Source organism: Copadichromis virginalis, linkage group LG5 (genome assembly GCF_057382275.1).
Source record: "Copadichromis virginalis isolate Kocher_CV1m ecotype Utaka linkage group LG5, C_Virginalis_male_GT1.1, whole genome shotgun sequence".
Lineage (NCBI taxonomy): Eukaryota > Metazoa > Chordata > Actinopteri > Cichliformes > Cichlidae > Copadichromis > Copadichromis virginalis.
In genome coordinates, this window is record NC_140622.1 from 16,447,594 (window position 1) to 16,463,689 (window position 16,096).

Consider the following 16,096-nt stretch of genomic DNA (forward strand, 5'->3'; position numbering starts at 1 on the left):
TGGTCTCTGTTACCTGCTCAACTTCTTTGTTATATATATGCTGCCTGAAGCTGTATTAATTTTTCTCTCTTTTTTAAATGTTTTTGAAACTTTTTAAATACGATAGCTCGTAGTGCACTCGGTAACCTGCTGTTGTTTTCCAGTAAACTATGCTGATCATTGCAAAATCACTACAGCACTTTACTATTCGTTCAGCCTACTTGACATAGGGTGTGTAATGAATCACTGAAGAAGTATAGTAGTTCCTCTGTTTGTGTGTATGTGTGTGCGTGCGCGTGTGTGTTTTTGTAGCAGGCGCTCACTATTGGTCTTAGCTAAGCTCTCTCTCTCCCTCTCTCCCTCTCTCTCTCTCCCTCTCCAGGGGAGGGTCACGTCACACCCACTACCAGACTGTCAAACACAACGAGGACTACAAATAGGGCAGAGAGCAACAGAGACACACATAAAATTCCTCTCTCAGCTGAAGACTGCCTGAATACACAGTTTGGTCAACAAGCACAGAAATAGTCATGGCTCAAGGTAAGTTGTATGGTGCCTCCTTACTAATTTTATGGTGATGTTATCTTTTGCACGAAGAGGTCTTTAATACGTAGAATTTGATAGAAATAGTTAAGACCTTACTCAGTATAAAAAAAAAATCAATATTGATTCGGGTCAGCATGGGTGTTCATTATTATCCCACTATGTCTATGTTAATGTGACTGTGATGTTTAGTTACAGAGTTTTGTAGAGAAGTGCATGTTTAGGAGGTGAAACTTTCACTCTTAACCTGCAGGCACGGTGCCAAAGATTTCCACTGCTGTCTGAAGTCATCACTATTCACTTCAGCACCGTACTGCTGTATATAGCGATGTCACATTTTCATCAAGGATCTGAAGATCTAAAAAAATGTTTCACCTTTATATTTGAGAAGATGATTGCCTTCTAGGGTCCCTAACACGCGACTGTGGCGTGTGGCTCATGGTTGGTAGACTGGAAGTGGAGAGTGGGTGTGTTCAGTATGTAAACGTTAGAAAAAGAGGGAGGGTCGAAGCTTAGGAATTTTGGCCCGTTCAGTTTAAAATGGAGTGCTGTCCTTATAATTTACGCAACCCTGCAGGATAAACTGCAACCCAGTGACATGCATTCAGTTTGTCTTCACACCACACATGCATACCATATGACATACCAAAGCTGCTCCGCTTTAAATGAAACATTATGTTCAATTACGGGAGCAAATCAAAATACTTGCCTTTTGTACTATCAATGTAGCCGCAACAAGCCTCCAGAGCCCTGCAGAGAGGATGATGTCAGTTCCCCACTGCACCATTAGCCTGTTGTCTCTAAAGGTTTAAGGTGACAGACATCCATGTGTTATTAATCTAAGTAATTGTTTTCACATTGTGTAAGCTGAGGGCATGTTTTATTGGACTTCCTTGTCTCCAGATGGCTCCTATATAACTTGACATAATAATTGTGCTTCAGTGCAATGCTTACATTTTTTTTTCAAATATGTGTTGATTGGTTTGGGATCATGAACAGACTAAACAGAAAAGCCCTCATTATGCTCTGACTACACTCTCCAGCTGTGTCAGAATACACTGCACTAACGTGTCTTCAGTTAAGACCGGACTAAGTTCAAGATCAGTAAAACATCAGAGCCATGCCAAATACTGAGGAATGAGCCCCTATGGATTTCATGTAAAACCGCAGGAACTTTTTCTAGTCGAGCCTTTGTTTACTTAAGTCTCTCCTAGCCTTGTGACTACCACCTCATGTCTGTTTCAAGCATTAAGTTTGCAAGGAATAATACATAGGGAGAGGCTAACATGACATGTCACAGTGCAGATGACCAGTGGTTACACAGCAGCAAGAGAATCTCTGAGTCATCATATAGGTGGGCCTTTAATCAAAGGGTGGGATTCTTTAAGTTACAAAGGACACTGGAGCGTGAAGGGAGTGACTGTCTGGGTTTAGCTTCTGGTAAATTAATACAGGAAGATCTGTCAGATAATATCATCCTTGAATGTTGGAAAAGACAGAGCATCCTACAGTCTGCAGTTTAATTTCAAAGTGAAGTCATCACAAGCAGAAGGAACCTCCCTTATGTTTTTTAGATTATGTGCCACATCCACAGCTGCGACACAGGAAATCCAGACCTTGTTAACTGCACTTTTTCAGTTAACTGATCATTTTTTAAAAAGTATTTGTTGGACACTTTTGATTTTATTAGAGTTCCCGATGTCCTACACAGCAAATAGGTTTCATAAAGCTTCCACTTTTTTGCGACATTGCATCATGTGCTCCATATGCATAGAGGTATATTTTTTCCTATCATTATAAGAAACAAGGCCATGACTAATGAACTTCACAAATCTAAATGATTATTCTGGACTAAAAATCCAACTTTTTAGGTCAGCATTGAGAGAAATTACTAGGTAAGAGATGTTTTTAGAAGTAAAAATTGTAAGTATGGATATGTCAGTATTGTTTAATATAAATAGCATTTACACTGTATAATTTCTGTCAGTAGTTGTGTAGTAGCTGTGTGTGTACTCAGCTAAATGTGCTGCAGACAGTGTTTGATTATTGTAAATATATTATATGCAGATACTCTTTTACTCTTTGTGTTTTTTTTCTTGATCTGCATTTTTATAAAGAATAATAGAAACTCTCATTACCAAATGGTTCTTTATAGACTATACTGCATATTTTAAATACTACTTAAATACTTTCTTTTTTTATTCACGTTTTTTTCCCTCCCTCTCTCCATTTTAGCTCTGGACATCGATCGCTGGAACTTGGAGTGCGAGTTCAACAACACTGACCATCGCACCGATCTCAATGGCATTGATCGTCTCATTGTGAGGAGAGGCCAGCCTTTCTCAATCAGCCTGTACCTTCGCTCTGGAAGCTACCAGCCAGGAGTCAGCTCACTTGATTTTGTTGCAGAAACAGGTACTGCTCCTGTTTCTTGTATTATAATATTTATATCATATACATGTGTTCTTTTATGAAGTTTATATGGTCTGTATCAAAACAATTGGAAAATTGAATGAATAAAACTTTCCCTACACAATAGGAATAGGAAAAGCATTGTGTCCTCTCATTCAGGAAGTTAGCAGCAACTTGAAACCATTTATTACCATGTGTTTATGCTGTCACTATTTTCATTGTTGCCTATTCAAGAATGAGAAGGGAAAGAAACAAAGTTTATGGAAAGGGAAGTCATGTTCCCGTCTTCAGCGATCAGCAATAGTGCAACACCCTTTTCACACTGGGCTCAGTTACAGTAGCTGAAAGATGTTTCCATTTCTATCCTCTATGACCTTAGTTGTTATTCTTTGCAGCCCTAGAAACTATATCTTAAATTTTTTGCAGTACAAACAGTGAAAGCTCTCTGTCTCTTGTCCTCTTCTAATATTTGGATAAGTCTCTTATGAAGAGCACGATAAGTCAACTTGTTGCAGACCATCGAATGAAACTCTTTAAACAGGAAATGTTGCTCGCCAAGAGGAAAGCGTGTGTATAATCACAGATAATGATATCAGCCTTTGAAAGTCGAATGTGCTTTAATGGATAAGAGCGGCACCGTTCACCCCCCCCCCAGTGTGTGAGCCCAAAGCTTGCCCTTGCTTTAGCTGGCTGAGTGGGAGATGTCAAAGAGTTGGCTCTGTGGATTAAAGTGAACACAAATGATTTTAAATTCGTTTAACACAGCAGAATTTAGGAATGAATTACTAATCTATTATGATATCCACAAATCAGAAGACATACTGTAAGTTTACATTCCCTAGCTACGACTGTTTCACTAGGATCTCTGCCTCTTCTTTCAGACTCAGACTTCTAACTATATTTGGGGTTTCATGCAGGTCCTCAACCCTCTGAACAGTATGGCACCAGGGCCTCTTTTGGTCTGTCTGCCAGCATTGACACTTCCTGCTGGAGTGCTGCTGTCACCAGTCCACCCGGAGACACGGTGGCCCTGTCAATCTGCTCTGCACCAGATGCGCCTATAGGCCGCTACACCCTGACCCTGGGGCACTCTGCGAGGATCGAGTTCATCCTGCTCTTTAATCCCTGGTGTCCAGGTGGGTAAACAGAAGCTGTCGCACAAGGGGCTCTTGTTAAGACTCACTTTGATGATCCTGTTTATTGCAGGAACTTTTCAGTTGCACGAGTGAAGAGACCATTTAAGGGAACGGTTGCATAGTCAAACAACTATGTTGTGATTTTTAAGCAATAGTTCAGCCTTGAGCTGAATATTCCTTTGTTGGAATAGTTTTGAAGCACTGGATTGAAAGTGAATGAAAGAGAAAGATTGAAAAAGAGGATTATAGACAGAAGACAGCTGTAACATGTCAGCTACTTCACTTGTGTTTACTTTTGAGCTGAGCTAGCACTAACCTTTCCAGCAGCAGCCTGTAGTCTTTCCTTTGGTACATAATAGTATTTTACACTCTTGTGTTTTCAATAGGCAGTTTCCAATAGTTAAAGACCAGCAGTACATCATTTACACCCTAGTTAGGACATGTATTAAGGCATGTATTAATGTTTGTAATGTCTCTTGGCAACAGGTGATGCAGTATACATGGACAACAAGGAGAATTTGGCAGAGTATGTCTTAGCTCAGGATGGGATCATCTTTCGAGGAGCCTACAAACATCCCATACCTACTCCCTGGAATTTTGGACAGGTGCCAGCAACAACACTGACACAATCAGCCTGCCTACATTATCCACATAATCAGTTATATAAGTTCACACAGTGCCAGAGCGGTGAGGGAGTGAACTGCACTCATTCTGATAACAGAAAAATACATCTAGATCTGGATACATAAAGAGGGTGGACAGCATGATAAAGTAGTATTTTCTTTAGTAGGATCCTGAGAGCCAGAAGATAATGTTTTCCTATTCTGATTTTTTAAGCACTCCCTTTCTACAATTCAGTTTCCAGAGGACAGTTTCCCTTCTTCCCTTATTAGAGAAATTAGGATCATTTGTTACTTTGATGGACTGTCTAATCTTAAAGAGTCTCTCCTAACCTATTGAACTGGCTGTAACTGGGACCTGGTACATTCAGATGCTAGGGTATTCGGATCATGCCATGAACACAGATATTTCAGCCCAGTTTCAATAGAGTTGATTTCTAGTGAAAATACTCCTATTTCCCCGACTAGATATTGTAATGAAAAACTTCAGAGCCCTAACAAGCTTTTTTGCGCCTCGGACCGGTTTGTGTCCGACAATATATATTGTTGTGTTACAACAAAATAAAACCAGTGGAGGTACCAAAAAGAAGAAGATTTATTCATAACACAGGGGAAAAGACCCAGGGAAACTGAGTTAACAATAAAACTGATAAAAAAAAAACAACCCAATAAAAACCCTGAAAATCATGTTTGTACTTGCTCGGCCAACTCCTTTGAGCTTTCACTTTACTGTTATAATATCAGCCTCTTTCACCTGGCAACTCATCCCCAGACAGCTATACGTCTGACTCCCCTTCTACAAATGAGAGCTGGAAGTCCTGCTGTGCACTACAAAGACACTGAATAAAAGTTTTGTTTTGAAAGTGCTAAAATTACTGTAAATTTCTGAGCTCTTGGTAAAATAAAGACAAGAATGTAATAATGAAGAACCAATTTTTAACAAAAGAATAATAATATCAGATCACTTAACCTCCCTTGTGGCAATAAAATGCAGCATCAATAGAAAGCCCAGGATGTCCTCTTTACACTGCAGTAGGCCTGAGATACAACATATATACTTTGGTTGATGTATAGGTCTCAAACTTGCATCCCTCACATAGGGCAAGAATGAATTGTTGAGTGTTAGGAGGTTAATGGATGGTGCGTTCCATCAGTTTTTCCATGACGTGACTCTTCAAAAGCTGGTATCTCTTCCTCTGAATTTTTACCTTCCTGCTTTAATGCCTGAATATCCTCCACATCATGCCCTGCCAGAAATCAGTCTGTTTCCCCTTTAAAATTCTGAGTGAAGTCCCTTTAGTCCTCTGCTTCCTGAAGTATGGACATAGGTTGAATTTGAAGGCAGTAAGCCCTGCTGTCCACTACAAAGTATACTTTAAATCACTGTAAATGTGATTTTTAGCAGCAGAAGCACAATATCTGCAAAAATAAAGGATAACCTCCCTTGTTATAAAATGTGGAAGCCTTAATGCCCGTCATTCTGAATGAAAACAGTATTGTATATGAATGATTGGGTATGCTCAAAGTTTTGACTTGCATTGTATTTCAGATTTGTTGTATTTATTTATTTTTATAAAGCATGTGCCTGCCATGACATGCCTAGTTTTGTTATTTTTCCGCTCACACTTAATCTGCAGTTATGTGTCTTATGTTGCGGTACAGTTTGAAAGTGGAATCCTGGATGTCTGTCTGAGGATTCTCGATATGAATCCTAAATATCTGAAAAATCCTGGCAAGGACTGCTCAGGGAGAAGAAATCCCATTTACGTGTCCAGAGTGCTGAGTGCTATGGTTTGTCCTTTTGACTTCTCGATATTCTTTCATTTTGAGAGAGTATTGTTTCTGTTTGTTAATTTTCATAGACACGTTTCTTTTGCCTGGCAGGTGAATTGCAATGATGACAAAGGGGTGTTGCTGGGAAAATGGACAGGTGACTATGAAGGAGGCGTCAGCCCCATGTTATGGAGGGGAAGTGTGGAAATCCTGCGCAACTGGGACACACAAGCCTGTCAGCCTGTTCGCTATGGACAGTGCTGGGTGTTTGCTGCAGTGGCCTGCTCAGGTAAGATAGCACAGAGCCAGGCTTGGTAGCCTATCTCTAAAAACCGCTTGCTTAGACTCAAGCAGACAAAACATTATATCCTACATATAAGCACATATTTATGATATGCATTTTGTTCATCTTTTAAATATGATAATACTTAAGTTATTGTTAAACCTTGTCAGTTTCCAGGGCCCTGGGCATCCCCTGCCGACTTGTAACCAACTATCTGTCTGCACATGACACCAACAGCAACCTGGTGATTGAACGCTATGTCAATGAAAATGGAGAACTCATTCAATCCAAAGAAATGATCTGGTGAGAACTCTTTTAAGTTGACTCACAAATGGTGGGACAGCTCACAGATTCAATTTAAATCACTGACTATCTTGAAATGAGAGAATCCACAGGCTATACTCAGCGTGAATCTGTTGTGTCATGGGGCAAGTGTGAAGACCTGAGTTACTTTGGTTAGGGCAGCTGGGTCTGGAGTAATGAAGAGGTGTGGCAAGGGTGGCCATAATGTTTTTGCATGTGATGCATGGTTGTAATACATATGACCATGCAGTATGTTTCTATTATGCTATCCATTTTATGGTATGCATTGTATCTACAGGAACTATCACTGCTGGGTAGAGAACTGGATGACTAGACCTGACCTTAAACCTGACTTTAATGGTTGGCAGGCCTATGACCCCACGCCTCAGGAGAAGAGTGAAGGTAAGAAAGACTGTCCATCTAAAGCATGTTGTTTTATCAAGTAACGTGCTCACTGTGTCTTTCCCCCCGTTTCCCTCAGGGGTGTACTGCTGTGGCCCCACCCCTGTCAGAGCCATTAAGGAAGGTGAGCTCACGTTCAAGTACGATGCCCCCTTTGTCTTTGCTGAGGTCAATGCTGATGTGATCACATTCATGAAGAAGAAGGATGGCAGCACATCGAAAGTTTCTTCCAATGCACTCGTTGGCCAAAAGATCAGCACCAAGAGTGTGGGCAGTGATGCCAGAGAGGACATCACTCATCTCTACAAATACCCTGAAGGTAGATCAAACTTTTAGCACTCCAGCTGAATCAAATAAGTTCTTTCTCTTTTGAAAAAAATAGATATTTACCCAAGATGTACTATTTAAACACTTGTTTGCAATGCAAAGAGGGATTTACCATGCACGCCTCATCCAACATGGTCTCACATGTTTGCATTCATTGCACTTTTGCCCAGTTTTTCACACACCGTAAGTGTGCGTGGAAATCATTCCCTCATACCTGTAGGTAAAACCAGGGTCACTTTCTAGCTATATTCCTGAATTGCTTATCAGTGTTTGCATTCCCCCTATTGTACATAAAGTCAACTCAGAACACCCTTAGGCTCATTTACTCCTACACACACTTTATCACTTTGGTTCAAATATACTGTAGAAATTGATTATACAGCATGGCAAGGCATATGGGCCGAGGCTTCTGTTATTTAAGCCATGATGTCGCTTCAATACTCACAGGATCTGCTGAAGAGCGGGAGGCTTTTAAGAAAGCTGACCATCAAAACAAGCTGCTCCAGCAGCAACAGAATCAAGGCCTGCACCTCAATATCAAGGTGACATCAGATATGAGGAAGGGCTGTGACTTTGATGTGTTTGCTGTGGTTACTAACAACACACAAAGTGAGAAGAAGTGCCGCCTGTTGTTTGGATCCTGCGCGCTGTCCTATAATGGGTTTATGGGAGGGAACTGCGGCTTCAAAGATCTACTCAATGTTGAGCTTTCCCCTGGAGGAGGTAAGTAAGCTCACCGCTGATAGAGAACGTTAGTACAGACTTTTCTTTTCACTGTAAGTTTAAAATATAATGTCTACGTCCTTCCAGAGAGGAAAGTTCCACTAAGGCTGAACTACTCCAAATACGGTGGTCAGATCACTGAGGACAACCTAATCCGTCTGGCAGCTCTGCTGCTGGACTATACCACTGGAGATACAACACTGGCAGTGAGAAATGTTGTACTGGACAACCCTGAAATCAAAGTCAGGGTGAGTAGCAAGATATGTGACAAAATACAAACTTTTGGGGTCTTTAAAACCCAGAAGTGACCTGAACAAATATAACCAATGTCATGCATGATTGTTATGAGATAAGCAGCATTATGAGCTTCATCTGAGAGTGATCATAATTTTTGGCCTGTTTCTGAACAGATCCTGGGAGAACCAAAGGAGAATCGGAAGCTGGCTGCAGAGATCACCCTTCAAAACCCTCTGCCAGAGAGACTGGAGAACTGCTGCTTCAGCATCGAAGGGGCCAACCTGACAGGGGGAGGCATCATTACTGAGAGGTCATTAAGCCATTAAGATATTTGTCTTTTTTCAAGACAACCTTTTAAAAATTATTACTGTCTGTAATGGAAATGTTACTTCCCAATTTGAATTATGAGATTTGTGTCATATTGTTTCACGTTTTGCTGCCAAGTCTCCGTTCAGCACCCGAATGTCTGGCTGAATGTGCTGCTGTTTAGTCAGGACAGGAGGTCACTGGAGCAGGCAGGAGAGAAAATAAATTACCAAATGGATTCCTTATGATTGCTCAACAGAAGAAGATAGGAGGAGTATCTCCTCATTGAGTGTTTGAACAGTGTCCAATAATTTACTTTACATAAATCCAGCTTTGTGTTTCTGACTCCATGACTGATGAGCAATGTGCCTGCTATTTTTTTTTACCACGACTATGTTTAGCCAAACTCTTCAGAGCAATTCAAACACTTCAACTCCAACTGCACCATTGCCATAAATAGTCACAAGTATCATGGTTTGTTTGACAGCAGGAATTATTGAAATGTCTATGCAATCACAGGACTGTGATATAAACCTTCTGGTGTTGCCTCAAAAGTAATATTTAAACTTTTTTCCTGCAGGCTGGGACCAGTGGGACCTGGTGAAGATGCCAAGGTGAAAATCTACTTCACACCCACCCATTCTGGACTGAGAAAGCTGGTGGTTGACTTCGACAGTAACAAGCTGTGTCATGTCAAGGGCTACAGAAACGTGATTATTGGAAAATAAAGCCTTTCAATGTCCGTAATCCATTAAATGGAATTATTCTTACTCTTTTTTTCAGACCAGGCATTTAAAGATTAGACAATGAATCGAGTTTAGTGCCTTTCTGCTCCAGTGCTTTCTTACTGTCTCCTCTCTTGTTTATTAGGGATTACTATGTGGATATATACTTTAGTCTGAGCCCAATTTTTTTTTTTACTGTGATTTATGAATGCTTTGTACTCACCGATGCCAGCCACAGTCTGATGATTTTAGGTATTATGTGTTATTTGACAAAATTAAAAATCTTGTTTGCCAGTCAGTAACAGCCTTTGTTTCCACGTGACTGAGAATGCAATGTGTAGGTTTTTGTTTGCGTATTATATGACAGTCAACACATTTGGACTAACTACAGCAAAGGCAATATGGAGGAGCTGTGTTTATGATGCTTTTTCTCTTGTTGTTTATATACAGTAAATATTTCCCTGGCTAATCACAGCCAATCCTGAATATTTTATTTTACTCATGGGATCCATTTCCACATGCACACTGTGACTCTGCAAATATTCCTTTTATGGTAGCATCTCTGTCCCTAGTAAACATGCTGGCATTAGTTCCCCGTATGTACTGAGATTACAAATGAATACTTCAAACACACTTTGGAAGCTAATCTTTTGTCTCCTAACACATTACATCATTTAATGACCCTCTGTTATTACTGCAATGAAAGCTTTACTTAAAACAAGGATCATCATAATCTCCTCTCCCCTTTTTTGCTCCTCCCCTTTGTGAGTGTGGACACTTCATCTCTTTGCTCTTGAATGCTTTGCTTCTTATATTGATTTTTATGCTGATTTTTTCCCTTTTTTCCGTGTGAGCTTACCTGCGATAACTTCTGGACACTTGTAGATCATTAGGACTAGAGTGTTCTTAACAGAAACAGCAACATTTTATGGTTACCTTATCCTCAGCGCTCCGTGTGTCTGTGGCCTAGACACAGCTGAAGCCTGATTACAGCGTCTGGGCACCGAGCAGCCTCAATAGCCTGGAAAGGTGCTAACCGCTAGGCTAACTAGCAACAAGATGCCTTCCCTCTCCACAGATGACTACCACAGCCTCCTGCAGAAGATTGCAGTACTGGAGACAAAAATTCATCGCTTAGAAGTAAACGTGGAGGTAAATGGACTGTGTGGAAATGAAACAACCTTGCCTTTGATTCAAAACAATGGCGATGAGCAAGCTAGTACACAGCTAAGGAGCACAGATAACATGACCAAGAAAGTAGACTCTGTGCATTATTATAAATCCTCAAGTGATAATCCCCCCTTAGACTGTCTTGGTGCAAAACCAAGACATAAATCATGTCTCCTGGAAGGGGGAGGACGTATCACAGGCAGGGCACAGCGAGCTGAAATCTCTGAAACCGACTGGCCTTCACTTCCTACGAGCTCTTCTACCCCTGTATACAGGAGGAAACAGGACTGGACAACCGTGAATAGGAAGGTTAACAACAAACCTCCAAAACAACTGAATGTGAAACTGCAGAACAGATTTGCTCCACTATCAAAGGACCCTGGATCTATATCGGACAACCATCCATCTAAAAGCAGCGAAATAAGGTCTGAAAATCTGTTGAAAAGTGAAAGGCCACAGGGAAAGCTAAAGGCTAGGCCTGAAACTCTGATTGTGGGTGACTCTGCTGTAAAGGATGTACAAAGGATGTGCGGTAAGAACACTAAAGTCCTCTGCTTTCCTAACGATATGGTCAACAACCTGAAGGAGAGAATTCTTCAAATTGCAGATGAATATCCAACTGTGACAAACATTGTTCTGCATACAGGGTCAAACGATGTGTCCAAACAACAGTCGGAGGTTCTGAAACGGGACTTTACTGGATTATTAAATACTGTAAACTCTCTGAATGCAGCTGTATTCATCAGTGGACCTGTACCGCCGGTCAGAGGAGGAGACGAGAGATTCAGCAGGTTGTTTACACTGAATAAATGGCTTATATCAGCATGTGCTGACCACTCAGTGCATTTTATCGACAACTTTAATATTTTTTGGGAACGCAGGCATCTGTTCAAAGCAAATGGATTTAATTTTAACAAGTCAGGGGTGAAACTGTTCACCTCCAACTTGTTTTATTCCATACGTCATCCATCTGTGCTTGGTGCCAAGGCTGAGATAAACGAGGAGTTATCTCATAAAGAGGAACAAACAGTACTCCAAGAACAGACAAAGCCCAGCAGAAACCTTGAGGAGGAGCTCCATTTGCCCCCACCCGGGAAGAGCCTCAGAAAGGAGAGACATCCATGGCATCTGAGGAAGAGCCTCAGAAAGGAGAGACATCTAAGGCAAGAAGAGGGGTCCCTATTTGCCTCCAACTCTCTCAACAACACCAACGACCAGGACAAGGGACCACGACCTTCCCCAGTCCCCCAAACCCCTGACAGGCCATCACCCTCCTCCCCCTCCCTTTCTCCCTCCTCCCCACACCTGAAATTCACTGAGGAGATGATGGAGCGGGTCAATGCTGGGCTCAGATCTACCCCCCGTCCCAATCCCTTTTTGTCCCCCATAAACCCCCCACCAGAGCGGCCAAAGGTTCGCCATCGAGCCCCACCCTCAACAGAGCAATCGAAGTCACATTGCCCAGCCTCACCCCCCTTAGTTCCTCTTCATGCCCTGTCTCCGCAGTCTGATGCGTGATGTGTGAAGGGTCCGGGCTGTGAGGATTATGGCAGTGATGACTTTTCCCAGGAGAAGCTGGGACCCTGTTTACTAGAAGGTTTTAAAATTTCTGTACTTTTAGGTGACAGGAGACATGTGGCCTGGTCAAAACACAGAGAGCTGCACTCTAAAAGATCTTTAAACATAGTAAACATACCTTGTGTGCCACAGACTGCTCCCAAACACGAGGGGACAAGTAATACCTCTAAAACACTTAAGTTGGCTTTATTAAACATTAGATCTCTAGCTGGGAAAACATTTTTAATTAATGATTTAATCACTGAGCACAGCCTTGATTTTATGTTTTTAACTGAAACTTGGTTGGACCAAAGTAACAGTGGAGCTGTTCTCATCGAGACGACCCCTCCTAACTACAGTTTTATCAGTGAGGTCAGGGCGAGCAGGAGAGGAGGAGGGGTTGCTGTCTTACTTAATGAATCATTTCAATGTAAGCAGCTATCTCCTGGAAGTTTTCAGTCTTTTGAATATGTGGCTTTACAGCTGAAGGCCCCATCCAAAGTTGTGTTTCTTAATGTTTACAGGCCTCCCAAATACTGCACAGACTTTTTTAATGACCTCAGTGAACTGCTGTCTGTGATCTGTGTTGATTTTGACTGTGTAATTATTGCTGGGGATTTTAACATTCATGTGGACAACCCTCAGGACAAAGGGACTAAAGACCTGAGTAACACTCTGGGCAACTTTGGGCTGACTCAGCATGTAACAGAGGCCACACATAATAGAGGACACACTCTTGACCTACTGATCTCCAAAGGCCTGAGCATTTCAAAGGTTACTGTGTCTGATGTGGGCCTGTCTGATCATTACTGTGTTTTCTTTGAAAGTAAAATCTCAGCCCACACAAATATATCAACAACAGTGATCACAAAACGGTGTATAACTGAACACAGTAGTGCAATTTTTAACCAGGTCTTCCCATTAACACCTGACCTGCCCAGAGGGTCAGTCAATGAGCTCGTCAATAGCTTCAATGCTAACATGTTAAATGTAATGGACACTATTGCTCCCATTAAGGTGAAGGTTATCTCTGGAAGGAAAAAGTCTCCATGGAGAAACTCCACACTGGTGAAAAATGAAAAAAGAGAGTGTAGGAAAGCTGAGCGCAGATGGAGAAAAACAAACCTCCAGGTTCATTATGACATTTATAAAGAGAAACTTCACAATTATAATTTACAACTGAGGAATGCAAGGAGGTCCTACTTCTCTGACATCATCACTAAAAACAGCCATAATGCTCGGGTCTTATTTTCTACAGTTGACAGGCTAACAAACCCTCCTGTGCCAGTGGCAGCTGAACTTCATTCGACCATGGCCTGCAATGACTTTGCCAAATTCTTCACTGAAAAAATCCAAAAAATTAGACAAGCAATTGGTACATCAACAGCAGATCCAGGATATGTACTGTGTCCACCAAAAAACTGTTTAAACACCATGAAACAGTTTCAACCTATTAACAGCAAAGACCTGGAGGACATCTTAGGTCAACTGAACTCCTCCTCCTGCTGTTTAGATGTCCTGCCAACAAGTTTTTTCAAAAAGGTCTCAAAGACTTTAGAGTCAGACCTGTTACAGATCGTCAACTTTTCTTTATTATCAGGTGTGTTTCCAGAATCACTAAAAACTGCTGTAATAAAACCTATACTGAAAAAGGACAATCTTGACAAGACACAAATGAACAACTACAGGCCGATCTCAAATCTCCCGTTTTTAAGTAAGATCATTGAAAAAGCAGTTTCCCAACAGCTCAGTTACTTCTTAAAACAGAATAATTGCTACGATGCCTTCCAGTCAGGTTTTAGACAGAACCACAGCACTGAAACCGCTCTGACCAAAGTGTTTAATGACATATGTCTGAATACAGACAGTGGAAAAATGTCAGTCCTAGTTTTACTGGATCTCAGTGCAGCATTTGATACAGTTGACCACAACATATTACTCAAACGACTGGAGAACTGGACAGGTCTTTCAGGAACTGTACTAAACTGGTTCAAAACATACGTAGAAAACAGGAAATACTTTGTATCAATAGGTAACTTCACATCTGAGCAGACAAGTATCACATGTGGAGTTCCCCAAGGTTCCATCTTGGGACCCCTTCTGTTTAACATCTACATGCTCCCACTGGCACAGATTATAAACAACAACAAAATAAACTATCACAGCTATGCAGATGACACACAAATATATATCACAATGTCACCAGGAGACCGAGGCCCTGTACAGGCTCTTGGTAAATGCATTGAGGAAATCAATGACTGGTTGTGCCACAATTTTCTCCAGCCAAACAAAAACAAAACTGAGGTAATAGTCTTTGGCGCCAAAGAAAAACGATTACAGGTCACCAGAGAACTTCAATCTATACATCTAAAAACCACAAACCAGGCGAGAAATTTGGGTGTAGTGATGGATGCAGACCTAAACTTAGAAAAACACATTAAGACAATAACAAAATCAGCTTACTATCACCTCAAGAATATATCAAGGATAAAAGATCTGATGTCTCAACAGGACCTGGAAAAACTAGTCCATGCATTCATCTTTAGTAGGCTTGATTACTGTAACAGCATCTTTACAGGTCTACCTAAAAAATCAGTCAGACAACTACAGCTCATTCAGAACTCTGCTGCTCGAGTCCTCACTAAGACCAAAAAAGTGGACCACATCAGTCCAGCTCTGAGGTCCTTACACTGGCTGCCTGTCCGTCAGAGGATAGACTTTAAAGTTCTGATGCTGGCCTATAAAGCTCTGAATGGTTTAGGACCAAAATACATCAATGACCTCCTGACCCAGTATGAACCATCCAGATCCCTCAGGTCATCTGGATCCGGTCTTTTATCAATTCCCAGAGTCAGAACCAGACACGGAGAAGCTGCATTCAGCTTTTATGCTCCTTATATCTGGAACAAACTCCCAGAAAGCCTCAGATCAGCTGAAACACTCAGTTTATTTAAATCCAGGTTGAAGACTCACCTGTTCTCAGCTGCATTTGAATAAAGCACCAAATCCACACTTTAAGCTTAAATTTCAAAACTTACATTTAACTACTGATTTTATCTACTGTTCTGATTTTATCTGTTTTGATTTTATATACTGTTGTTTGTTTGTTTGTTTGTTTGTTAATTAGTTAGTTAGTTTATTTGCTTGTTTTATTCAATTTTAAATCATGCTTTTTATTTGTTCTTGTTTCTAATGTCTCTGTAAAGCACTTTGAATCACCTTGTTGTTGAATTGTGCTATACAAATAAACTTGCCTTGCCTTGCCTTGCCTATAAATCCTTCATCACTGATTATACTCAGACTGAGCTGTGGAATATTCTGCAAGTTACTACATGCCAGTTTCCTTTATATTCTTTTCTCAATTCCTCTGTAGTCAGAGAGACAAAAAAAGACAGTTGATTAACTTAAAAAAAAATGCATATCTGCTTTTTCAGCCCCATTTCTCATGCACCTCTTTTTCCATGTCTACTTAGGCTCCTGTAGCTGAGCTCTCTGGCACCTGTTCCCTTTCATCTGCCTCTCACGGCTCCAGTGTTTGTCCTCCAAATACTTCTAAATGAGCAGAGAGGGCTCTAGCTTTATGACACAATTATCAATTAT

At 41.1% G+C, this 16,096-nt stretch overlaps 1 protein-coding gene across 1 annotated transcript; it reads left to right on the plus strand.

Annotated features, from left to right (window-relative positions):
- The first annotated feature begins 394 nt into the window (after positions 1-394).
- Positions 395-10,238, plus strand: tgm2b (transglutaminase 2b). Its single transcript, XM_085456216.1, has 13 exons — positions 395-519; positions 2,758-2,937; positions 3,852-4,070; positions 4,557-4,675; positions 6,353-6,481; positions 6,575-6,752; positions 6,917-7,049; positions 7,348-7,451; positions 7,531-7,770; positions 8,226-8,501; positions 8,589-8,749; positions 8,912-9,048; positions 9,625-10,238. The coding sequence occupies exons 1-13, from the start codon at positions 510-512 to the stop codon at positions 9,770-9,772; spliced, it is 2,034 nt and encodes a 677-aa protein (XP_085312342.1). The 5' UTR covers positions 395-509; the 3' UTR covers positions 9,773-10,238.
- Positions 10,239-16,096: the final 5,858 nt, after the last annotated feature.